The 25,309-nt window shown below is 45.1% G+C and overlaps 1 protein-coding gene across 1 annotated transcript in view; it reads right to left on the reverse strand.

The window, feature by feature from the left end:
- Nucleotides 1–25,309, reverse strand: part of SLC2A9 (solute carrier family 2 member 9) — a 245,638-nt gene that overhangs the window by 144,751 nt on the left and 75,578 nt on the right. The window contains exon 7 of the mRNA XM_018049726.1: nucleotides 17,847–17,992. Coding sequence (XP_017905215.1) covers nucleotides 17,847–17,992 — 146 coding nt within the window. The remainder of the gene's footprint in view (nucleotides 1–17,846; nucleotides 17,993–25,309) is intronic.

Here is a 25,309-nt window from a genome sequence, read left to right on the forward strand (position 1 = left end):
GGACAAAGCCAGATTAGATGAGGTTCCTACAGAGGCATCTCTGGGAAAAGGCTAGGATTCTTCCTCTAGCAATTTGTCTCTATGCTCCCATGCTTCATATGCATCTCGGCCCCAGAAGTATCTTCCCGCTTGCTAAAGTGGCCTGAATTGGGGCCCAATCTCTCATTCTAACCCATCTAACTTTTAGCATCATCCAACTACCCGTATTTCTATATCTAAATCCTGCCCTCGCCACCTCCCCTCTGCTTTGTTTCACAGAATTCATTACTGCCCAGCTTTAAATATTTATTTGTCTCTGATCTGTGTCCTCCATGAAAATGCAAGGTTCATGAGGGCAGTGGTTCTTGTCTGTTTTGTTTTCTTCTGAATAGAGCCTAGAACAGTGCCAGGCACCCAGTAGGAACTCAATAAATGTCAGATGAATGAACACATCATCAGTAGACAAAGTCCAAATGGCCTGGGCTCCTGCTGGCTGCAGATACTAGAGGGTGCCCGACGGCAGGCTGCCTCTAGCTGAAGGACTCAAGAGAGCCCCATATTTTGTGATCTAGGTCTTGGGCAGAGGTTCTCTGTAAAGTGAGAGTCCTGGGCTAGACGGCTTTGGTTATAGGCAGACAGGGTGATACAAGTGAGGGTCTGGGCCAGACTGCCTGAGCTGAGTCCTGGCCAGGACTCCTGCTAGAGGGTAGTCTTGGGCAAGTTCTCCAAATTCTATGGACTCAGTTTGCTCATCTGCAAGATGGATGTAATAATAGTAGTCGCATCCTAGAGGATTGCTGTGTGTTTTGGGGATCACATCAGACAATGTCAGTGAAGAACTCAATTCGGTTCCTGAAATAGGATGACACCTTTGGAAATGAGGGAAGCGCTTTGACCCATTTATTCAATAGCATCTTCTGTGAAACTTCTGGGTGAAGGGCACATGCGCCAAGGATGACAAGTGAACTGGCTACTCCTGTCCTCACCGAGGGGAAAGGAAGGACCAAGCAGTGTGCTCGGGGGTCTCACATATGATAACACACTCCTAATGCCTCCCCAGGTTCAAATCATGTCCAAGATCACTGGCCAGATAGCTCTGGGCAGGGTTTCCCCTTTGAGTCTCCATTTTACAATCTGCAAAATGGGATGATGATAGAACCTACTTCCCAGGTTGAGGCAAATTTAAGTGAGATGATGTGGATGAAGCCCACTGCTCAGTACAGGGAAAGCATTTTGCAAATTCCAGTCTTTCTGCTCCACTGTGTGAATGCAGGACCATCCTGAGACTCCCTGTGGGGGGCCTGGGGTTCAGAGGCATCGAGTACAAGGCAGTCGAGCAAATCAAATGTCAGGGTGGGACTGAGCTGCCATCTTGGAGGTACAGCCCCCAGGAGCCTCCTCGGACCACCCCTGTAAGGCTTACCCCCATCCCAGGGTGATGGTGGGGTCCGCATGAGGTGACTCAGGATCTGTTTCCAAGACATAGTGGCTGTTACATGGTGGAAGTGATGGGGCTGGGCCTGGTAGCCAGGATCTGAGGGTACCAACCTCCTCAGCAGTTGTGCAAACCAGAGTCAGGCACTGAATCACCCTGAGACTTGTTCTCCCCATCTGAGAAATGGGTCTAATGATGGCACTGCCCCAGGGAGGATGAGCCATTGCACACAGAGCTCTGGAGGCTGCAGGTGACGTGATCCCTTTGCACGCCTGTATCGCAATGTGCAGATCACAAGGCATTTCAGATCCACCTTCTTGTCTTTCCAACAGCCTTGTGAGACAGAGATGATGATGAAATGGCCTAACTCCTGGAGGTGATGAGGGGGCACCAGTGGTGTTCAGAAGGATTTGTTGAAGAGAAAGTGTTATAGACCAGCCAGATAGTAAGAGCTGGCTGTGGGTAGGGAGCATTTTTTATAAATATTTCTGTTTAGCTGGGTTCTGTCCGAGACAGGCCAAGGCCAAAACAGCAGGAATTTTAGCAACCCGTCTTCAAACCCCAGCTCCACAGCTCATTACTTGTGTGATCTTGAGCACATCTGTACAGCTCTCTCTGCCTCAGTGTTCTCATCTGTGAAATGGGGATGATACAGACCGCACCTAATCTGTAGGGTTATTTCATGGATTTCCTGAATTAACAGGTAAAACAAACCCATAGCAAATGTGAACTTTTGGAGCTTGGAGCCCAGGTCTGATAATGCAATGACCTTGCTCTCTGCCTGACCTTTGCTGAACTGTTCCCTCCGAGGCATACCAGCCTGGCTGTTAGGAAGGTGCTCAGTCATGTCTGACTCTTTGCGACCCCATGGATTGTAGCTTACCTGGCTCCTCCATCCATGGAATTTTCCAGGCAAGAGTACTGGAGTGGGTTGCCATTTCCTTCTCCAGGGGATCTTCCCGACCCAGGGATCAAACCCAGGTCTCCCGCATTACAGGCAGACACTTTACCGTCTGAGAAGCCTGACTGCTGGGGCCACGTAAACCACAGGGCACGAACCTTATGACCAAGCAAACCTCCAGAGCTGCCCATCTCTCCCTTCATGGGGCTCAGGGAATTCTCTCTCCCCTCCAACACCCACTCCAGGCCACCTACTCAGAGGGCAGCTGGGCTAATTGTTTTTCCCTGCAGCTGTCTTGAAGACAGAATAGCAAAGTTAAAGCAAGCTTCAGAGACTGTCTTTAAAATTCCAGATGACATGGCTTCAAGACCAATTAAATTCATCTTTGTATCCCTTCAACCTTCCTTGCTTGCAGACTGAGATACCAGCCGAGCTGACTGGGGGCTGCGGCGCCCAGGGTCACACGTCACCCAGAGCATTAACCATCACGTAGAAGTCAGAGCAGACAGGAGCCCTGCAGTGACGTCTATAAAGGCCCCTCCTTTTAGACATGAAGACCTCGAGGTCAGGAGAGGGGACCGCACAAGCCACGGTGCAGTACTCCGTGGCCTGCCGCTTGCCCACACACATCACAGCAGATAAGCCTGGGGGTCTGTTTGTGTTCTCAGGAGCAAAGAAGCATTAGAAAATTCATGAACTGGGGCATTCATCATTCCAACGTCAAGAAAATTTTGTGCATTCCCTCGACATTTAGGGAGCAACTCAGTGTCACAGACCCCACCGTCAGATCTATGATGATACGAAGAGCTAAGACCTCAGACCTCAGTTCTTGGGAAAGACCACCACATGGACAACCACTCGATTCCACAGCAGACCCAGCCAACTTCCTAAGAGAGGAGTAGCTTTTGCAGAAGACTGAGGTGTGTGCGTGCTCCTCTGTCCATATGATTTTACAGGCAAGAATACCAGAGTGGCTTGCCATTTCATCCTCCAGTGGATCTTCCCAACCCAGGGATCAAACCCACATCTCCTGCGTCTCCTGCCTTGGCAGGCGGGTTCTTTACCACTGAGTGACCTGGGAAGCCTGAAGACTGATGTGGGAACAGCTAACTCTAGTGTCTCACGGGAGAGAGGTGATGTGGTGAGGGCGTCCAGCATATAGCCTGCACGAAGTGAACCCAAATGGAGCCAACTAGGGAGCGAGTCCTAAGAACTGTGTATCACTGCGTCTAATTTTCACAACTCAAGTGAGCTGTGCACACTTATCCCCATTTTACTAACAAAGATACACAGAGGCTAAGGAACAATTCCTTTTCCTATTGCTGGAGAGGGAGATTGAATGAGACCCAGGAAGCTAATGGGACCCACACTGCCCCACCAGAAAGCTTGAATTATCTAAAAGAGAAAATTCAGAGCTCAGAAGGTTGTCTGAAGGAGACCGGGCATCACCCTGTGAGGAACTCTGAAGTGGCAGGAAGGATGAAGATGTGACAGTCTCTAATTTTCTTTTTCCCTAGTTTCCATCAAAGGAAACTCATCCTGTGGGTGCTCCCAGCCCACCAGAACATTTTCTTCTTCTACAGAAAACATCTGAGCCATGCCCTGAGTGAGATTCTTCATTTCAAAGAGAAAAGGTGTGATTTCTCAGTTACTGGAGACATGAAGAGTCTCATCAGGTGAAAATGCTGTTGGACTGTTTGCAACTACTTTAACGTGGATGAATATGTGTCTTCTCATATTTTGATAAGAATCAAACTGTCCTTTCTCCCCGTGCTTGGATGAAGTACAGAGAGTCCAAGATGAAAAGCTTATAGAAAAGAAGTGCTGTTGTGTACTTCTTTTGACAGGACAGCCTGCCTGACTGCCCGACTTCCTATGCCAGGACTCTAAGCTTTGGGGTGCCTCCGCCTGCTCCCCATCTGCTCTGCAGGTCCTAAAGCACGAGGTCATGGCTTCAAAGCCAGGAATCTCGGGCTCCTACCAGGCTCTCCTGCCTTCTCGCTATAGCTATTTGGGGTCATTATTAAACCTCTCTGAGACTGAACCTTTAATCTTTAACACAGAAAGTAATAATATCTATTTCCAAGAACTATTACATGAGTTAAATGAGATCTTGGCTGACATCTATTTAGCATCGGTTCCAGGTCCTGTTTCAAAGCGCTTGACATCTATTTCCCTCTTTAAGCCTTGCAAAAGCCCTCAAGAACCAGGTGTCATTGTAATTTCATTGAATAGGTAAGGCAATGGCTAAGAGAGGCTCCGAAACTTATTCAAAGTTCCACAGCTGTGTGTGCTGAGACTGGAAGGCAGATTCAGGCAGCGTGACCCCAGAACTAGAGCTACAGGGGGGCGCTCTGTGCCCCGCCCTCTGGAGTTCATTCTGCTATGATAGAATCATATTTTCTCTCCTCTTTTTAATCTCTTGTGGATTTCCAGTATAAGGTCCTTAGTATTTTGGAGATTAACAATAATTATTGTGATGAAATCACAGTCATTAATACTAGTTCTGCATATAATGTGCCAAGAAAGAGCTACTGTCCTTAAGCAAACATGGAATATTTACAAAGGTTGGTTGCAAGCCAGCCACAGAATAACCTTAACATGTTCCCCATAGGAGAAATTTAAGGGTTACTTTCTACTTACACAACAAAATAAAAATCACAGTGAGTGACAAGAACAAAGACACATCTACTGGGAATTGAAAACATTATTCTAATTAATTGTTTGGAGTATGGAATCAAAATGAAAAATCATGTAGAAACAGTAACATTGAGAAACTGACATACTAAAAATTTTTCAGAATATTGGCAGACCTGTGTTCAAACAAAAAAATGTATGAATAGGAATGGGACAAAGCAGAAATCAATAAAACTGGAAAGCAATAAAATGGATAACAGTTTAGCCTTGCAAAGAAAATCAGATGTTACCTTTCAAAAATGTTATCTGAGTGAGAGCAACAATCAAATAAACAAAATTCAATCAAAAGAGAGGATATAAAGAATAGGCATAAGGATATTAAAACACAGTTGTATGTGGGGCTCCCCGGTGGCTCAGCGGTAAGCAATTGCCCGCCAGTGCAGGAGATACAGGTTCAATCCCTGATCCGGGAAGATCCCACACGTCACGGAGCAACTAAGCCTGTGTGCCACAACTATTGAGCTGTACTCTAGAACTTGGGAGCCTCAACTACTGAGCCCAGGTGCTGCAAATACCGAAGACTGTGAGCCCCAGAGGCCCTGATCCGCCGCAAAAGAAGCTACTGAAAGGAGCAGCTCTTGCCCTGCAGCTAGAGAGTAGTCACTGCTCTTTTCACAACTAGAGAAAAGCCCACGCAGCAACGAAGATCCATAAATTCTTTTTAAAATTATTTTTAAAAAGCACTAAAAAAGAAAAAGCTTAGTTGTATGTATATTCGTGTGTATATATTTGAATGTTGCAATGAAATGAATGATTTTATTGAAAAGGCAGCAATTTTAAAAACAGATTCAAAAGCAGACAGACTGTTAATTAAAGAAGAAACTGATAGAATATCCTCCAAGAATTTCTTTCTGGAAAGACTAGATTGCGATGGTTTTACTAGTGAGGTCTTTTGATACTTCAATTACTAATGTTATATGATATCATCTAACCTAGACAGCATATTAAAAAGCAGAGATATTACTTTGCCAACAAAGGTCCGTCTAGTCAAGGCTATGGTTTTTCCAGTGGTCATGTATGGATGTGAGAGTTGGGCCATAAAGAAAGCTGAGCACCAAAGAATTGATGCTTTTGAACTGTGGTGTTGAAGAAGACTCTTGAGAATCCCTTGGACTAAAAGGAGATCCAACCAGTCTATCCTAAAGGAAATCAGTCCTGAATATTCATTGGAAGGACTGATGTTGAAGCTGAAGCTCCAATACTTGGGCCACCTGATGCGAAGAGCTGACTCATTTGGAAAGACCCTGATGCTGGGAAAGATTGAAGGCAGGAGGAGAAGGGGACGACAGAGAATGAGATGGTTGGATGGCATCACCAACTCAAAGGACATGAGTTTGAGCAAACTCCAGGAGTTGGTGATGGACAGGGAGGCCTGGCGTGTTGCAGCCCATGGGGTTGCAAAGAGTTGGACACGACTGAGTGACTGAACTAAACTGAGGATGAGTAAAAGATGAAGAGATTTTAAAAATATAGATTAAACATTAAAAGTCTACATAAATCTCACCTCTGGCTGTAAGTATATAAATCTAAATAAGACACTAATGAATCGAATTCAACAACATTTAAAAGATGTTTGATAGTGACCAATAAAGATATATCCCAGGGATGTGAGGATGGTTTCACACAAGGCATTCTAATAGTATACCATATCTAATAATTGATTGTCAGGTAACAAAGAAGCATCATTAGCCTAATAAAAACTAGAAGATATTTTCCACATTGCTGATAGTCTATAGAAACTAAGATGACATATATAATTCCTAACCAAGATAAATAATATCCACTTTAAATTGAAAAATTAACATATTTAAATTAATGATGAAACACAATAAGTATTTCCAGTAAAATAGGGAAAACAAAGATGCCCCCTGAAGTCAACATTATTAACATAGCCTGGTCAAGGCAATTAGACATGAACGTCAGTAAAACAAAAAAAAAAAGGAGAGATTAATTATCAGAAAGGAAGAGACAGAACTGTCAGTCTTTACAGATGCTATCAGTAATCACTCATTTGAATTGTCTGGATAAACAAATAAGCAACCAAAAAGTATAAGAAATTAAAAGAGAGTTCCAGACTAACATATATAATCAGTAGTTTTCCCATATTTTGTTAACAACCAAACGTAATGGAAAAAAACTCCAATAGCAGCAAAAATAAGATAACTATAATTAACAAAAAATTAATCCCCCTTTTGCTTAGTTAGAAATACAATAGCAATAAAAATAGCTGAGTGATAATAAGAAAATCTAGATAAAGAGGAAGGCATCATGTGTTTCTCAGTGGAAATAGTGAGTTATGAAAAACAATCTTAATTGGGTTCAAACAGTTTAACACAATTCCAGTCACAGCTTCAAAGACTTTTTGGTGTTGAAAATGAGGAAATAGTTTTAAAGTTCCCATGGGAGAATATACAAGTGAATGTTTCCAGCACAGTTTTGAAAATCAACACTAGCAGGGACAATATTAAACATATAATAACGTTACGATCGTGCAAACAAAGTATGAACACTAGAATAGAAATGAAGGAACAAAGTGGATGGCCCAGAAGCACAAACTCATGTATACTGTGAATATAATGTGCACTAAAGAAACCTCAAAAGTCAACAGAGGAAACGCTTGGATTAAAGAGTAGTTTAGGAACAAGTGGCAAGAGAGGTGGGACAAAGATAAGTGCAAATGCTTCACACAACATTCTAAAATTAGTCAAAAGATTTTAAGAATTAAATGTAAAAACTAATACCATACATGACCCACATATAAATACAGATAAAAATTCATTGTATTTCTAAGATAAAAACCAGTGGAAGAAATCTCAAAGGAAAAGAAAGACTTCGTTATATTTAAAGATATATTTTAAAAATCCATACATTGAAAATAAAAAGGAAATTAAATGTAAAAATAAACCAAGCCATAAAAATATATGCCACAAATATATCAAAAGGTTAATGAAAGCAAAAGAGGTTGTAAAAATTACTAAGAGAGTCATTAGCATTGGTAATGAACTCCTCAAAGACGCCTGTATTCTAATCTCTGGAACTGTGAATATCAAATTACGTGGCAAAACATTTTTTTGCAGTTAAAGATCTCCAGATGGGAAGATCATCCTGAGTTAGCTGGGCCGCAATCACAGGTGTTCTTATAAGAAGGAGGCGTGAACTAAGCATGATGCCTGCCATATCAGTATATAAAGGATGTCACGGCCAATCAGTGAATGTAGCCATTGACTGTCACCCAATGACAGTGAGCCCTGAGGGGACTTGAAACAGAAACAAGGACTGTCCACCATCTAGCTTTCTTCAGGACTGCAGCCACCTCTGATGGTAAACCCTGAAGAAGCTCAGGATGGGAAAACACAGGATGTTGACCCCAGATGGCTGAGGTACATACCAAAGGAATGAGTTCAGTGAGCCCAGACTCTTACATCTTACCATACATAAAAGAGCAAATTCCTTAACTTGGGACAATTGTTTTTTTTTAATTAGCAATAATCTTTGGATGTTTCTACTTCCTGCCCTTTGTTGCAAAAACTCCTATATATTTCAGCTCTTTCCTTGCCTCCTCAGCAATTTTCTCAGGTTGAGATGCTATCTCCCAGGCTTGAAGTCCTAAGAATGTCCACAGAATAAAACATAGCTCTCAACTTTTAGGCTGTGAATTTTTTTTTTTTTCAGTTGACAGAGACAAAGGGAAATGTGACCAAAGAAAGGAGAGAAGGAGGCGGTGTGATCACAGAGTCAGAGACGGGAGCAACGGGGCCACGAGCCAAGGAATGCCGGCAACCACCAGAGCTGGAAGAGACAGGAATAGGCTCCTCCTCCTCAGAAGGGCCCAGACTTTCTGACACCTTGAAATCATCCCAGTGAAACCAGTTTTTTAAGGGGAACTGCTGACTGAAACCACCTGCCTTGGTCAGATCCGACAGTAACCACTTGCAAGAGTAATCTTACAGGAGGAGGTCCTGGTAAGGAACTTGGAACTAACAAGCTACCACCAACAGGAATAATTCAGAAAAGGTCAAAAGGAAAAAGGAGATGCCAGCCCATAAGTCTTACCAACTTCCAAGAATCCTTCTCACTGGAATCTATCTTGGCCCGAGCGATGCCTGCACCGCTAGGAAGGACCCTGGTCAGAATGATTGGCCAGAGACAACCCAGAAACTAATCCCATCACCATAAACCCGAGACTGTGAGCCACATGGCCAAGCAGTTCCCTTGGGTTCCCTTACCCTGCTGCTCTCCACCCGGGTGCCCCTTCCCAATAAAGTCTCTTGTTTTGTCAGCACGTGTGTCTCTTTGGACAATTCATTTCTGATTATTAGACAAGAGCCCACTCTTGGGCCCTGGAAGGAGGCCCCCTTCCTGCAACACTTTTGAACTTCTGGGGTCCAAGAATAAATTTCCATCTCATTTGTGGTGATTTGTTACAGCCCCAACAGAAAACTAATGCACTTATGAAATACCCAACCTTGCTAATAAGCACAGAAACACAAAATGCTATTGATTCTAAAGCAACACTATATTGCTTTTGCCTATCAAATATCCAAGTTATTTAAATGCTACGGATGACAAAAACATAATGACACCGTGTGCCCTTGTGTGCTGCTGGTGGGAAAGCAAATTGAGGTGGCCTTTGGAGAAAGATTTCATATTCCTAAAAGCCTTAGATAAATGTATATTCTTTGAACTGTTGTTTTCATTTTTAGGGTGCTAAACCACACAAATAGAGATTTGAATAATGATTTATGTAGATTGTTCATCCTAAGTTTAAAAATTCAGTGTTTCAATAAGAAATACAATTGAAATGTCCAGCAAATAAAAGAATAATGGAACAAATTATGGTAACTCAGAATAATGTACAACTATTATTAAAATTATCTTGACAAATTATTTTAATGACTTGTTCACAACATTGTGTTGTGAAATAATCAGCTTGCAAAAGGTTATGAATGTAATGAACCAAATGTGTTTGTGTGTGTGTATATAAATTCATCTGATTAAAAAACAACAGAAGGGGCTTCCTTGGTGGGCCAGTGGCTAAGACTCTGCACTCCCAATGCAGGGGGGCCCAGGTTCAATCCCTGGTCAGGGAGTATATGCCACAACTAGGATCTGGAACAGCACAAAAATCAAATAAATATTTCCCTATGACTGATTCATGCTGATGTTTGACAGAAACCAACACAATTCTATAAAGCAATTATGTTCCAATTTTTTTAAAAAATTTAAAATTAAAAAAAATGTGAAAAAGCCTTTGAAACTATTAAAGTGTTTATCTAGCAATGGTGAGATATAGACATTTTAATGTTTTTATTTATCAATTTCTTCTGTACTGTGGAAGAATAGATATGGATGCAACATAATCATAAAAATCAAGCAAGTTAAAAGAAAGGAGTTGAGAGATTTATGAAAAATATCTGTTTCCATATGGTTCATGTTAATGTAAATTCAGGAACAGCAAAAGCATTCAATAATGGGCAATAGCTATAGCACACCTTTGTGATGGAATATAATGTAACACTGAAAATGGGTTTATGAGAGAAATGACTTTGATAGGATGGTGATTTTTTAAAAAGCAAAACACGAAGCTAAGCACAATGTTATCTCTATTGCATAACAGATAAAAATAGACAGTAATAGATGTAGCTGCCTTCCCTAACACGGCAGAATGTCAAGTTGCTTTATTTCCTTTTTTCATTTCCCTAGTGTTTCAAGCTAAGCACTAAACATTTGTGCAAAGGAACCAACTGGACGGAAGTCGTGTGTGAAGCGTGTCCCCACTGGAGCACTGATGAACCCCGAGCTCCCACTTCTTTCTTGGCTGCATCCTCATCTGGAACGAATGCTCTCCCAGGCATATGAAACCATTAATTCATGGGCCTGAAGCTGTTCCCATATCTCCCTACACTCCTGCCTACAAGTTTTATCTCAGTTCCTTTCTTCTTTATCATTTTAGGAGAAATAGCTAATTAATATGCTTTTTGAAATATTCTTTGGAAATATAAAATGTCACATAAATGTTCAATCCCACAGTGTTTTATGAGGCATCTTTGATTAAATTCAAGGCACCAGCATTAATTCCTACATTTATTTCCCTCTTTTGCCTTCTGGAGTCTGTTCTAAAAGCCTTCTTGCTACTTCCTCCAGCCTCTGCCTTTCAGAGCAATTGCCTGTATTGAAGCACAGCTTTTCTCTCTTTAATTCTCTTTTAGAAACTCAGTCGTCTCTTTGAAGGTAAATGAAATTCGATTAAAATAGAGAAAATGAAACGCTGACACTTAGTGAAATAACTGTGGATCTCACTTGGCTGGAGTATTGCAAATCCCCAAAGAGATGAAAGAAAATTTACCATTTGACATCCTTTCCTGTATTAGAAGCCCCAAATCCATCTTCCCTGAGCATGAATATGAAAAAAACAACAAAAAAAGACATTCACTGAGTTACTCACGTATCCTCCAAGATTATCTGAAATAAATCCAATCTGATGGGAAAAGACAGTCTACAAGGATGAAGAGCATTATCTTCTCAGCTGGCTTGGGGTCAGAAAGTGGGCATGGGTGCTGTGCTCCTTGGCCGCATCGTGCTTGTGAGCTTTGTTGCTGCCAGGAGAGACAACCCCCTCCTGGAAGCCCAGGTACCTGGGTCTTGAATCAGTTCTGCTTTTAAGTTGCTCTGTGACTTGGGCAATTCATTTCAATGAATCCCTGCAAAGTTGCTTCTCCTCCAGGGCTCCTTATTTTAGCATCTGCTACTGCCATGCTACCTGAGTGATATGCCAGAACCCAGAATTATCCTTGACTCCTCTTCCCTCAGGCCCTACATCCCATCACTGCCTAAGCCATCTCACCCACCCATTCCTTGCCTACCGCTATCACTCTAATCCATGCTCCCAGCATCTCTCCTCTGGACCAGTGCAATTTCCCTGGGCTTTGTTGGGATCCAGTCCTTTCCCCAAAAGTCTTTATTTTAAAGTGCTTATCTTACTCTGTTATTGCCGTACTTCAACCTGTCAAGGATTTCTCATTGCTCTTCGACAAAGATAAACCTCCATAGGCACACAAGTCCCCATCAAAGAATATGAAAAAATGGCCCACAGGCTGACCCAAACCCAAACAATTTTCAGTTATTTAAAAATCAAGAAATGTGACATAAAAATTCAGACTTCTAGCTTCTCTTGAAAATTAGATATGACTCAGCTGGTAAAGAATCCGCCTGCAATGTGAGAGACCTGGGTTTGATCCCTGGGTTGGGAAGATCCCCTGGAGAAGGGAAAGGCTACCCACTTCAGTATTCTGGCTTGGAGAATTCCATGGATTGTATAGTCCATGAGGTCATAAAGAGTCAGACACGACTGAGTGGCTTTCACTGTAAATGCTATCACCTTAGTCAAGTAGAGGTTTTCCTGGCGGCTCAGATGGTAAAGATTCTACCTGTAATACAGGATACCTGGGTTCCATCCCTGGGTTGGGAGGATACCCTGTAGAAGGGAATGGCTACCAACTGCAATATTCTTGTCTGGTAAATTCCATGGACAGAGGAGTCTGGCAGGCTATAGTCCATAGGGTCACAAAGAGTCAGACATGACTGAGCGGCTAACACACACAAGAGACAGTCAAGTACCTGTCGGGGAAATAGCAGTACCTGTCTACCCTCACTGCACAGGTCTACAGTCTCCACTGAGCCTCTTCATCTTGCTCACCCTTCACTACACTCACTGTTCAGGTGTGTTACCTTTTCTGTAGCACCTCCCTCTCCCTCTCGGTGCTCCAGTTCCCCTAGGTTTTCTGCCTCTCCACAAATGCCAGGGCCTTCACTTACACTGTTCCCTCCACCTGGAACACCCTTCCCAGCTCTGCTGCTTTCCCTTTTCTCTCTCTCTCTCTCTCTCCACCACTTCCCCACCTGGATAAGTCCTATTCATCCTCAAGGCATGAGTTTGAGTGTCATTTCTTCCAGAAAACCATCTCGGACCCGCTATTCTAGGACAATGCCCTACTTTTATCCCATCATGATGATCCCTGGTTAATTGTCTTTCCTGTGAGCTCCGCAAAGGCAGGGAGTAGTCTGAAATCCTCAGCTCATGGCCAACAGCCACCAGCCCAACACCTGTCCCAGAGAAGAAGCTTTCTAAATATTTTCTGAATGAGTGAATCAACTTGAAACCTCTGGGCTTAGTATACATACACATCAATAAGACATGATCTACTACAGGACAAAGCAGAAGCAAGCAGAAATAACAGCATGGACAGGTATGCGAAAGGTGTTCATTCTGGGGACATGCTGAACGAGTCACTGTCTGCCAGAGATGTCCCCTTGGAGGAATTTATGCTGGAGTGGAGCTTGGAGATTTGGGACTTGCAAGCATTCCTCCTCAAGGAGGACACTGGCTCATGGAGGTGGGTGACCTGTCCAAGGTCACACAGTCCCTGCAGACGGTGAGCAAGATGAGGGTACAGACTGTACCTGGCTCATGTTTACCATCAAAGCAGCTCCAGCACCCAAGTGAGTGATTAGCAAGTGCACTGAGTGGGTGAATGGATGAGTGAAGGAAACGAGAAGACAGAGGTTCAGAAAAGAGCTGAGACCTGCTCTGGACTGAATGAGACCCCGTCAAATTCATATGTTGAAATCCTCACCCCCAGGATTATAATATTAGGAAGTGGGGCCTTTGGGAGGTGATCAGGTCATGAGGATGGAGCCCTCATGAATGGGATTAATGCCTTTAGAGGAAAACACACAAGAGATGACCTCTCTCCCCAGTGTGAGGATACAGTGAGAGTGTGGCTGTGGGTACAAGGCAGGATGAGCCCCTCGCCAGAAACTGACCATGTGGGCACCTTGATCATGGACTTCTAGCCTCCAGAACTGTGAGAAATAAGCTTCTGCTGTTTATAAGCCCCTAGCTCTATGGTATTTTTGTGTTATTTTTGTCAGTCACTCAGTCGTGTCCAACTCTTTGTGACCCCATGGACTGTAGCCCGCCAGGCTCCTCTGCCCATGGAGTTCTCCAGGCAAGAATACTGGACTGGGTTGCCATTTCCTCCTCCAAGGGATCTTCCAGACCCAGGGATCAAATCCATGTTTTCTGTATTGCAGGCAGACTATTGACCTTCTGAGCAACTGGGGAAGCCCAAATAGCAGCCCCCAAAGGACTAAGACCCCTGTGGTCCTTGTCCTGGTTCTGGGGTGTGTCCTCAGTTGCTAAGTTGCGTCCAACCTTTTGTGACCCCACTGTAACCCGCCAGGCTCCTCTGTCCATGGAATTTCCCAGACAAGAATACTGGAGTGGGATGCCATTTCCTTCTTCAGAGGATCTTCCTGACCCAGGGATCAACACAAGCCTTCTGCATCAGCAGGCAGGTTCTTGACCACTGACACCAGGGAAGTCCTGTGGTTCTGGCACCGAGTTCCTAAAACCCTTGGTATTTCCTAATTGATGAATTTATGTCAATGAGGTTACTTTTGGACTACACCTAAGGATGACGGCTTGTTGCCAGGTGAATCAACCAATTAATTAGAAAGTTGGAACTTTTGGTCCCACCCTCTAGACATCTGGGTAGGGGAGAGAGGTTGGAGATTGAGTTCAATGCCAATGACCAATGTTTACTCAATCATGTCTATAGTGAAACCTCCTGTTAAAACCCAAGAGGATGGGGTTTGAAAGGCTTTCTGGTTGGTGAACCTATTTTTAAAACATGGAAGCCCCATACCCTTTCCCCACACCTTGCCCTAGGCAGCTCTTCCATCTGGCCGTTCTTGAGTTACATCCTCTTATAATAAACCATTATGTAGTAAGCAAACTGGTTTCCTGAATTCTGTGAGCCACTTTTGCAAATTAATTGAGCCCAAGGAAGGGTCCTAGAAACCTGTGATTTATAGCCTGTAGGTCAGAAGCACAGGGAAAGACCTGGACTTGATTAGCATTAGTCTGGTGGGACCGAACCCTTAAGACCTGTAGACTCTGACACTGTGTCTGGGTAGATAGTGTCAGAACTGAGCTGAAGTGTAGGACACCCAGGCTTCCCTAGTGGCTCAGTGGTAAAGAATCCATCTGCAATGCAGGAGCCTGAGGAGGAGTGAGTTCGATCTCTGTGTCGGGAAGATTTTCTGGAGAAGGGAATGGCAACCCACTCCAGTATTCTTGCCTGAACAATCTCATGGACAGAGGAATCTGGTGGGTTACAGTCCATGGGGTGGCAAAGAGTTGGACAAGTCCCTTGGACTGCAAGGAGATCCAACCAGTCCATTCTGAAGGAGATCAACCCTGGGATTTCTTTGGAAGGACTGATGCTAAAGCTGAAACTCCAGTACTTTGGCCACCTCATGCGAAGAGTTGACTCATTGGAAAAGACTCTGATGCTGGGAGGGATTGGGGGCAGGAGGAGAAGGGGACGACAGAGGATGAGATGGCTGGATGGCATCACTGACTGGATGGACGTGAGTCTGAGTGAACTCTGGGAGTTGGTGATGGACAGGGAGGCCTGGCATGCTGCGATTCATGGGGTCGCAAAGAGTCAGACATGACTGAGTGACTGAACTGAACTGAACTGAAGTGACTTAGCACACGCACACAAGCAGGACACCCAGCAGGTGATGTAGGGAAAGGGTCCACAGGGTGTAACTGGAGTCAGAGTCTTAGTCACACTCCCAGAGAATCCAGAGGGTCCCATCTGGACTGTGTAAGATGCACCCCACATGTAGGAGTGCCGGCAGGCAGATTCAGGTTCTGGCTTCAGCTCCAACAATTTTTTTTTTTACTAGTTAGTTCTATGCCTTACCTCTCTCAGCTCATGTTTCCATGCCTATAGATATGAGCCACTCATACAGCAGCTGTCGGGTATGAACGGTATTAAAGATGTGCTTCACTCAAGCACCATTGATATGAGCGTTTGTTAGGTTTGTTTCGGTTGCTGCCTGCCTCCTGCTGGAAGGCAGCCCAGGGCAGGGTTGGTCAGCCCTCCTCTGCTCAAATGGCCAGAAGTGGTGGCCATTCAACGCTGACTGTCAGCCATGGTTTATTTTCCTCCCTCCTGGTTCTCTTGGGGAAGGGGGAAGGGGATGATTCTGCTTCCCTAGGAGGCATCTTCACCATTCTCCCTCCCTCATCCTCCCCGGACACTCAGGCAGCAAGGCTGTGGATTCCATCGCCCTCCTCTCTCTCCTCTGGGCCACTGTTTCAGTTCCTACCTCTTCCTTCCCTGGCCAAAAGCAAGTCCCAGTTAGGTCACTCTTCATCCTCTGACTCCTCCCCCTCTAGCCCACACCTGCCCCCATCTCCCCAGAGCCAGCTTCGCACTCAGGTCTGGCTAGGTCACTCCCCTGCTTTCGTGCCACCCAGGGCTCCCTACTGCCCCAGGAGGAAGTCCTCTGCAGGTCTGCGAACAGGTGCCTCACCTCTCACCTTCCCCATGCCCAGTCTTCTCTCAGCCCCCAAGCCACTCCCAGGTCTCTCATAGCCCCATTCCCATCTCAGGGCCTTTTCTTTAGTTATTCCCTTTCTCTTCGGGGTCTTCTCTCCAAACCTCCTCATCACCTGCCTAACTGCTCACCCTCCAGGGCTCAGTTTAGAGGCCACCTCTTCTGGGCAGCCCCCCTTGATCACACCCTTCCCCACCCCAACCTGGGCAAGGTGTTCCTCCTTGCTGAGGCCACGCAGCAAGTACATGGTTGTGCTGGGATTTAAAGTCAGGCCTTCCTGCTTCCAAAACCGAAAGCCAACCACCAAAGACTGGTGGTTAGATATGAACGTGGGAAAGAATTCTAGATTCTTTCTAGTTTTTGCCATTACAAAAAAAAAAAAAAGCTGCCGTAAGCATTTGTATACATTTTTGTACAAACCTAATTTGAATTTCCCTGGGATATATGCCTGCTAGCACAATTGATAGGAGGTATGGTAAAGGAATTTTTAGCTTTTGAGAAATTACCAAATGCTTTTTCCTTAATGTCCATGTCATTTCACATTCTCACTAGCAATTTAAGAGTAATTCAGCTCTCTGAAGGACTGCTGGAATCTGGTGCTTTTATAATACATATTTCCCAATGGATCAGTGGTAAAGAATCCGCCTGCCAGGCAGGAGACACAGGAGTTGTGCATTCGATTCTTGGATCAGGAAGATCCCCTGGAGGAGGAAATGGCAACCCACTCCAGTGTTCTTACTGGAAAACAATCTCATGGATCGAGGAGCCTGGTGGACTACAGTCCATGGGGTCACAAAGAGTCAGACACAACGGAGCAACTAAGCACATGGGTAAGAAAGACTCAGGAGTGAGGCAGAGCTGAGCCAAACTGGAGAGATGCCCAAAATATATTAAATGAAGACAGCAAGTAGCAGAAGAATGTACTGGGTTGGCCAAAAAGTTCGTTTGGGTTTTTCCATAAGATATTCTGGAAAACACTTTTGGAAATATTATGGAAAATATTCCATAAGATATTATGGAAAACCCAAACATTTTAGCCAACCCAGTGTATGGCGTGATTCCATTAAAAAAAAAAATACGTGTATATAAGTTATCTAAGCAAAGTCAAAGCCTAAATGAACTTAAGTGAGCTCTTAACAGCCATTGGGCGAATGAATTAATACATTCTGTATGTTTTGAATTGGTTTGTATAGTCTTGATTTTCTAAAGAGATAATCAAACCCAATCAAAGAAACTTAGCAACAACTTTTCTCCAATAATAAACCAAATGCTTGAGTGCTCAAGAATTCTGAGGCTAGGGACAAGGTTTTGGAGGAAGGGCTCGCCTCTGACTGCCTGTCGTCTGGCAAGGGACACGGGGATGGGGGATGGTGACATGAACTGAGAACGAAATGCGTTTGGCTGGGAAGCCGCACTTACCTTTCCCAGCAGCTCCGGGAGGCCCAGCAGTTGCCCCGCGAAGACGCCGACGCAGATGAAGATGGCGGTCACCTGCCCCAGAGAGCCGCGCATCTGCTTGGGCGAGATCTCACTCACGTACATGGGGAGCGCGCTGAGGGCGATGCCTGTGGAGGAAGCATGGCGCCGTGAGAGAGCTGTCCCCTTCACAGAAGATGCTGGTCACGGTACCTCCTTCCGCTTGGCCCTTGACAAAAAGAGCGCTGTAGCCACAGCACCAATGCGCTTCAAGTTAGGTTGGATTCACACCAGTTTCTAGCCTTCAGAGAACGCTTCCTGTGAAGGGCCGCCCCAGTTTATAAGCTGAGCACCTCATGCATTGCGTCTCAGCCCAGGATAACTTTCTGTTTTCGCACACAAGACAAGCACGCCTCGGGTGCAAAGAGACAGCATTATCTCTGAGGTGGCGACATAAATCAGATGCTATTTGAATTTTTATCCCCAATACATATATTGAGATCACCGGTCCTCATGGGAAAAACCAAGGGACCACAGATCAGTTTGGCACACGGTTGCTTAGGAGCAGCGGAATAAGAGGAACCTGCAGGATTCAAGTCCCATCGCCCTTCTTTCCTCTCTAGGTGGCCTTGGAAGTAAACTGGCTTCTCCTGGCCTCTGCTTTCTCATCTATGAAAGAAAGGTCATGATAACTGTCTATTCCTACTGTGGTGGGAACACTAAGACTACATACAAAGCAACTGGCTCATGCCGGATCATTGGATGGACGTTTGGGAAACTGTTAGGTCTTCACCCTGACACTCCTGCTACCCTTTAGGGATAATTATCATTACTTCCCCGGTGGCTCAGGCTTCCCTTTTAGCTCAGCTGGTAAAGAATCTGCCTACAGTGCAGGAGACCTGGGTTCTACTCCTGGGTTGGGAAGATGCCCTGGAGAAGGGAAAGGCTACCCACTCCAGTATTCTGGCCTGGAGAATTTCATAGACTGTGTAGTCCTTGGGGTTGCAAAGAGTCGGACACGACCAAGCGACTTTCACTTCACTTCACTTCCCTGGTGGCTCAGATGGTAAAGAATCCGCCTTCAATGCAGGAGACCTGGATTCAATCCCTGGATCAGGAAAATCAACCCGGAGAAGGGGATGGCTACCCACTTAAGTATTCTTGCCTGGAGAATCCCATGAACAGAGGAACCTGACAGGCTGCTGTCCACAGGATTGCAAAGAGTCGGACATGACTGGATGACTGACACTAACACAAAAAGCTGATAAGGAAATGAGAGGGCCAGTAGAAAAGAGGGGCATGGGTCATGAGGAAGGACAGTAAGCGTGCCTCCTTCACAGGGCACCTGTGCAGACTGAATCCCTGGCGGCCAGGGGATGCTCAGCAGAGGGCCAGGCACACGGACGCTGTCAATTAACGGAGACCCTTCTGACTTGTCCGTTGTGAAGTAATATGGAAACTTGAGATGCTGATGGCTCAACAGGTGAGGAGGTGGCCGCTGTATGATGACCAGCTCATCCCAGTTTGCAAGGGACCAACTTGGCTTTAGGACTTCCCCAGTGGCTTAGTGGTAAAGAATACGCCTGCCAAGGCATGAAACACAGGTTCTATCCCTGGGTCGGAAAGGTCCCCTGGAGGAGGAAATGGCCACCCGCTCCAGTATTCTTGCCTGGGGAATCCCATGGACAGAGGAGCCTGGCGGGCTACCATCCATAGGATCACAGAAGAGTCCAGCACAACTTAGTGACTAAATAACAACAACGACATCCTGGCTTTAGCACTGAAAGTTCTGCATCCTGGGAAGATTCTGAGTTTTAGACAAACAAGGATGGCTGATTAACCAGAGCCCAAGGTGCGGGCACCAAGCACCTCACACACCTGGGTGGACCCTCTCAACCTACGACCCCATCGCCTACCATATTTCCTGCCCCTTCCCCCCAGGTGTTCCAACCATAAGGTTTCAGGACTCTCCAGGTTCATTCTGATCGTGTGACACCAGGCTTCGCTGCTGTTTCTCCCAAGCTCTCTGTCCTCACAGCTCTACAGGTGGATGCTCTCCTATCCCTCCCGTCTCAGCTCAGCCTCACTACCTCCTGTTAATGGGACCTAATGAGACCCAAGGGGGCCCTTTGCAGATGTAGCCAGGTTAAGGTTAGGTCACACTGGATTAGGGTGGGCCCTTGACTCAGTGACTGGTGTCCTTACCAGATGGTAAGACACTTGGAGACACAAAGGGAGAGGGGCACTTGAAGATGGAGCAGAGACTGGACTGATGGGTCCACAAGCCAGGGAATGCAACATCAGAAGCCAGGAGAGGGTGTGAAATAGACTCCCCACTCAGAGCCTCTGGAAGGGACCAAGTCTGCAGATACCTTGATTTTGGACTCCTGGCCCCTAGAACTCTTCTTTTAAGCCCCCCAGTTTGGTGATTGCAGCCACCAGAGATTGCCACAGCTCCTCACGAGGGCTTCACCTCTGGAAATCACCCCTCCCCATCACTCTTATGTTCAGTCTTATGTTCCTCGTGGCACCTAGTGCTTTTTGAAAATTATCTTGTTCAGTATTTACAGTGGACCATTGAACAACATGGGCTTGAACTGCGCAGGTCCACTTATACTTAGATTAAAAATATATATATATATATATTTATTTTGTCTGCTGTGCCAGGTCCTAGTGGCAAGCACACAGGATCTTTAGTTGTGGCATGCAAACTCTTAGTTGCGACTTATGGATTTAGTTCCCCAACCAGGGATTAAACCTGGGCTCCCTGCATTGCAAGTTCGGAGCCTTAGCCACTGGACCACCAGGGAAGTCCCCTGGAAAGTTCTTAACGTAGCAGATGCGGGCTTGCACCTCTGGGAGTGTGGGCAGCCCTGGGAAGGCAGTGGAAGGAGCCTGTCCGCCACAATCTTCCACAAACACATTTGCACCCTGATCTCGACTTTAAAATCTGCATGGATTCAGCCTCCAATCCATGCTGCACCGTGTTTGTTTCAGTGTCAAAATAATGCGTTTAGTTTTGCTCCAAGCCTTCTGGAAATAGGACACTTTGGGCAGGTGTCCGACATTTTCTGTGATGGTTCCAAACATTGCCTCTGAGGACCCGGTTGGAGCAGCACAACCTCCTGCAAATCCTCGGGCTTCTCATTTGGCTTTAAATTATTTATTCTGAGCAGGACAGCAACTCATCTCATGACCAGCAATTTTCTTTTCTTTCTGACCTGCTGCCTCACCTTAAGTGCCCTCATATTCCAGTGTCTGCTTTGAGAGGGTCTGGTGAGAATAAATGACATGCAGCTTCCACATCTTGGCTCAGCAGCAACAGGCCATGTTCCAGGAGTCAGAAAGAGTGTGTCTCCCCCCACCCACCTCTTGAGTTTACATTTTTCTACTGCTTTTGGAAAAGTTTACAGGACAAGAAGTCCAAAAGATGTTTGTCTTGAATATGTGGGTTAATAAAAAATGGCATCTCTTTTTGAATCCAGCTTATTTTTAATTAAGGAAATTCAGAGACCATCCAGGTATGTGTAATGAGTAAGTGTCAGCTCCCCCACACTAGCTAGACAGGGGAAGTAGCAGGAAAGAGGCTAAATGGATAAAATACAGAACTTCCAGGAAGACAGGCTTCAGGGGACTCCATCAGGAAAGGACTTTCAGATGCTCCCATCTCATCACCCTTCCTCCTGAGCAGGCAGGGAGTTCAAAACCAGACCATCAGTCCGAATCTTGGATCTGTATCTTGTTGTTCATTCACTCAGTCATGTCTGACTCTGTGACTCCACGGACTGCAACTTGCCAGGCTTTGCTATCCTTCACTGTCCCCCAGAATTTGCTGTAACTCATGTCCGTTGAGTCGGTGATACCATCCAACCATCTCATCCTCTGTTACCCTCTTCTTCTCCTGCCTTCAATCTTTCCCAGCCTCAGGGTCTTTTCCATTGAGTTGGTTCTTCCTATCAGGTGGCCAAAGTACTGGAGTTTCAGCTTCAACATCAGTCCTTCCAATGAACGAACACCCAGGACTGATCTTTAAGATGGACTGGTTGCATCTCCTTGCAGTCCAAGGGACTCTCAAGTGTCCTCTCCAGCACCACAGTTCAAAAGCACCAATTCTTCAGCACTCAGCCTTCTCTATGGTCCAACTCTCACATCCGTACATGACTATCTTGTTAACAGAATAAAAATGATAACAGCAACAATAATGGCAATGATACTATCACTGGTGTTGTGAGGAGGTAACAGGGCCTGGAATGTACTCACTGTGCACGCACGGCACACCATTAAATTTTACATTCCCTAGCAAGGAAGGTTTAGGAGTACTTTGTCCTTCCTCATATGAGAGAAAGAGGCTGAGACAGGAAGGCAGACTGCTCCCTGTGTCCATGCTCCCTGTGTCCACATCCTTGTGTGGCTGGACGTCTCTCACCCTGACTCTGCACCTGGCCATGGCACTCACCTTGGCCAGTGGGACTCTAGCAAGCGTGTCCAAGCAGATTTGACAAGTGCTCCAAGACGGGACATGCCCCTCTTGCTGCTCACTGGAACCCCGAAAATCTCCCTGGAAGAGGCTGCACCACACTATTTAGGGCTGAGAGACCACATGGAGCAGAGACGAGCCAGCCCTTGGGATCCCAAGACCAGCCCAACTGCTGGCCACCAAACAAGTGCATGAGAACATCCAAGATCATCCAACCATGGACCAGCCCGCAGCCAACCTCAGCCATGGGAGGGAGCCCAGCAGAACTGCCAGATCAGAACAGCCCCCAGCACCCTCAGAACTGTAAGCTCAGCAAAATGCCTATTGCCTTAAACCATTATGGCTCTGCTTTTTTTTTTTTTTCTTTTATTGCAGAAAAACCTAACTGATACAGACAAGGTGATGAAATTAACCTCGTTAAATGTCACAATCCAGGCCATCTTAATTCACAGCCTTCACCCTTAATCACTTTACTGTCTCACATCTCTGAGCCTCAGGGTCCTCACATGCAAAATTACAACAAAATAGCCTTTCATTAACTACAGTTAACTTACAATGTTATATTAGTTTCAGGTGCACAAACATCATAGTGATTCAATATCTTTATATATCACAAAATGATCATGGCTAAGCCAATTTACGATCTGTCATCATACAAAGTTGTTATAATAGCACTGACTATACTCTCTTGGAGAAGGAAATGGCAATCCACTCCAGCACTCTTGCCTGGAAAATCCCATGGACGGAGGAGCCTGATAGGCTACAGTCCACAGGGTTGCAAAGAGTCGGACACGACTGAGCGACTTCACTATACCCTCTATGATGTGCATTCCATCCCATGATTTTTTATTTTATAACTGGAATTTTGTACGTCTTAATCTGCCTCACCCATTTTTCCCAGTTCCCCCACCTCCTCCCCTCTGGCAGCCATCCATTTTTCTCTGTATCTGTGAATCTATTTCTGTTTTGTTATGTTTGTTCAGTTGGATACGACTGAAGTGACTTAGCTTTCATGCACAGGTACATTTGTTCATTGCTTCTGTTTGTTAGAGTCAGATACGTGAAAACATACAGTATTTGTCTTTCTCTGTCTGACTTATTTCATTTAGCATAATACCCTCTGGCTCCCAGACCATTAAATACAGTCTACGGGGACTTCCCTGGTGGTGCAGTGGATAAGAATCAGCCTACCAACGCAGGGGACACAGGTTTGATCCCTGGTCTGGGAAGACTTTACATGTGGAGAAAATCTAAAGCCTGTGTGCCAAAACTACTGAAACTATTGAAGCCCTACGCCGCAACAAAGAGCAGTTCCTGCTCTCCTAAACTAGAGAAAGCCTGCACAAAGCAACGAAGACCCAGCACAACCAAAAGTAAATAAATAAGTAAGCTTATCGTTAAAAAAGTCTACCGTCCAAATTTATCACAAGGGATGTTAGTTTACCAAATCCTGTTCTTTTCTAATATAAGCATTAATATCCATACCTTCTCCTCTAACTGCACCCAACAAAGTGCGATATGTGGTATTTTCATGATCATTCCATTAAAAGTATTTTAGGTTTCCCTTGTAACTTCCTCTTTGACTCATGTCATATTTAGAGGTGTGCTTTTATTATTTTCCAAATTTAGAGGGGGAGTTTCCTAAATATTGTTTGTGATTTCTTATTTAATTACATTGTGGTCAGAGAATGGAGTTATATACGATTTTAATCTTTTCAAAGTTATTGAAGCTTGTTTTATGCCCAGCATTTGGTCCATCATGGTGAATAAACCAGGGCTGTTGAAAAAAAATAAAAATAAAATAACGGGCTTTCAGCGTTAGTAGCGCATTAAAGGTGAAGGTGTCCATGAACCTATTGGTCAGTTAGAAAATTCTGCATGAACACCAGCCAGGATTCTCTCCAATTAACATTCTTTCTATGGGTTTCTCCCTTCTATTTGAATGCCAAGATGGAGGACTGAGAGTTCGGATTATTGTACAATCCTGAATTATTTCCTGCCAGCAGAACAATGAAGGTAAATGAAGTCTCTTCCTCCCTGACCTCCTTTCAGGCTCCTCACTTTCTTGCTTTATCATTCATGTCACTCATAATGCCTGCTGCCCTCAGCTTATAAGAGGAGGATGAGGAAGGGAATTAGCCCTTAACAAGTTCATACTGGGTTCCAGCTGCATCTGGCAGTTCATCAATCTGTGAAAAGTGAAGTAGTAGTCCCTCAGTTGTGTCTGACTTTTTTGTGACCCCATGGACTGTAGCCCACCAAGTTCCTCTGTCCATGGGATTTTCCAGTCAAGAATACAGGAGTGGGTCACCATTCCCTTCTCCATGGGATCTTCTCGACCTAGGGATCAAACTCGGGTCTCCTACATTGCAGGCAGATTGTTTACAGTATGAGCCCCTAGGGAATCCCTGTTTATTTATCTATCTACCTTTCTATCTATTTACCTCTCTATTGGGTTGGCCAAAAAGTTCATTTGGGTTTTCCCATAAGGTGGTATGGAAAATCCAAACAAACTTTTTGGCCAACCCTATATCCCTCTATCTGTACTCCTCCTGACTAACCAAGCTCCAGCACTCTGGCCTCCTGCCTCTCCCTTGAACTTGCCAAGCACATTTCTGCTTCAGAGCCACTGCCCTCTTCTCCGCCAGGAGCACAGTTCTCCCAATATTCATTTGTTCCTTCCCCTTGGTTTATCCGGTCTCTGCTCATTTATTGCCTGCTCTGAGCAGCCTTCCCTGAATCCTATTTAAAATAGCTTCCTGCTATCATCCCGCTCTGCTTCATTTTCCTTCTAGGGCTTATCACTATCTGCCTTATATGTCTAGTTACATATCTGTCCCCCCACCAGAACGTAAGCTCTGGGGGGTAGGGCCTGGGGTTTCCTGTTCACCGCTGCGTCCCCAGCCTAGCATGTGCTCGGTAAATGCTTGGAGCCTAAAAGAAAGAACGAATGAGTCAGAGGCCCAGACAGGAAACAACCCTCATAGAA

This window comes from Capra hircus, chromosome 6 (genome assembly GCF_001704415.2).
Source record: "Capra hircus breed San Clemente chromosome 6, ASM170441v1, whole genome shotgun sequence".
NCBI lineage: Eukaryota > Metazoa > Chordata > Mammalia > Artiodactyla > Bovidae > Capra > Capra hircus.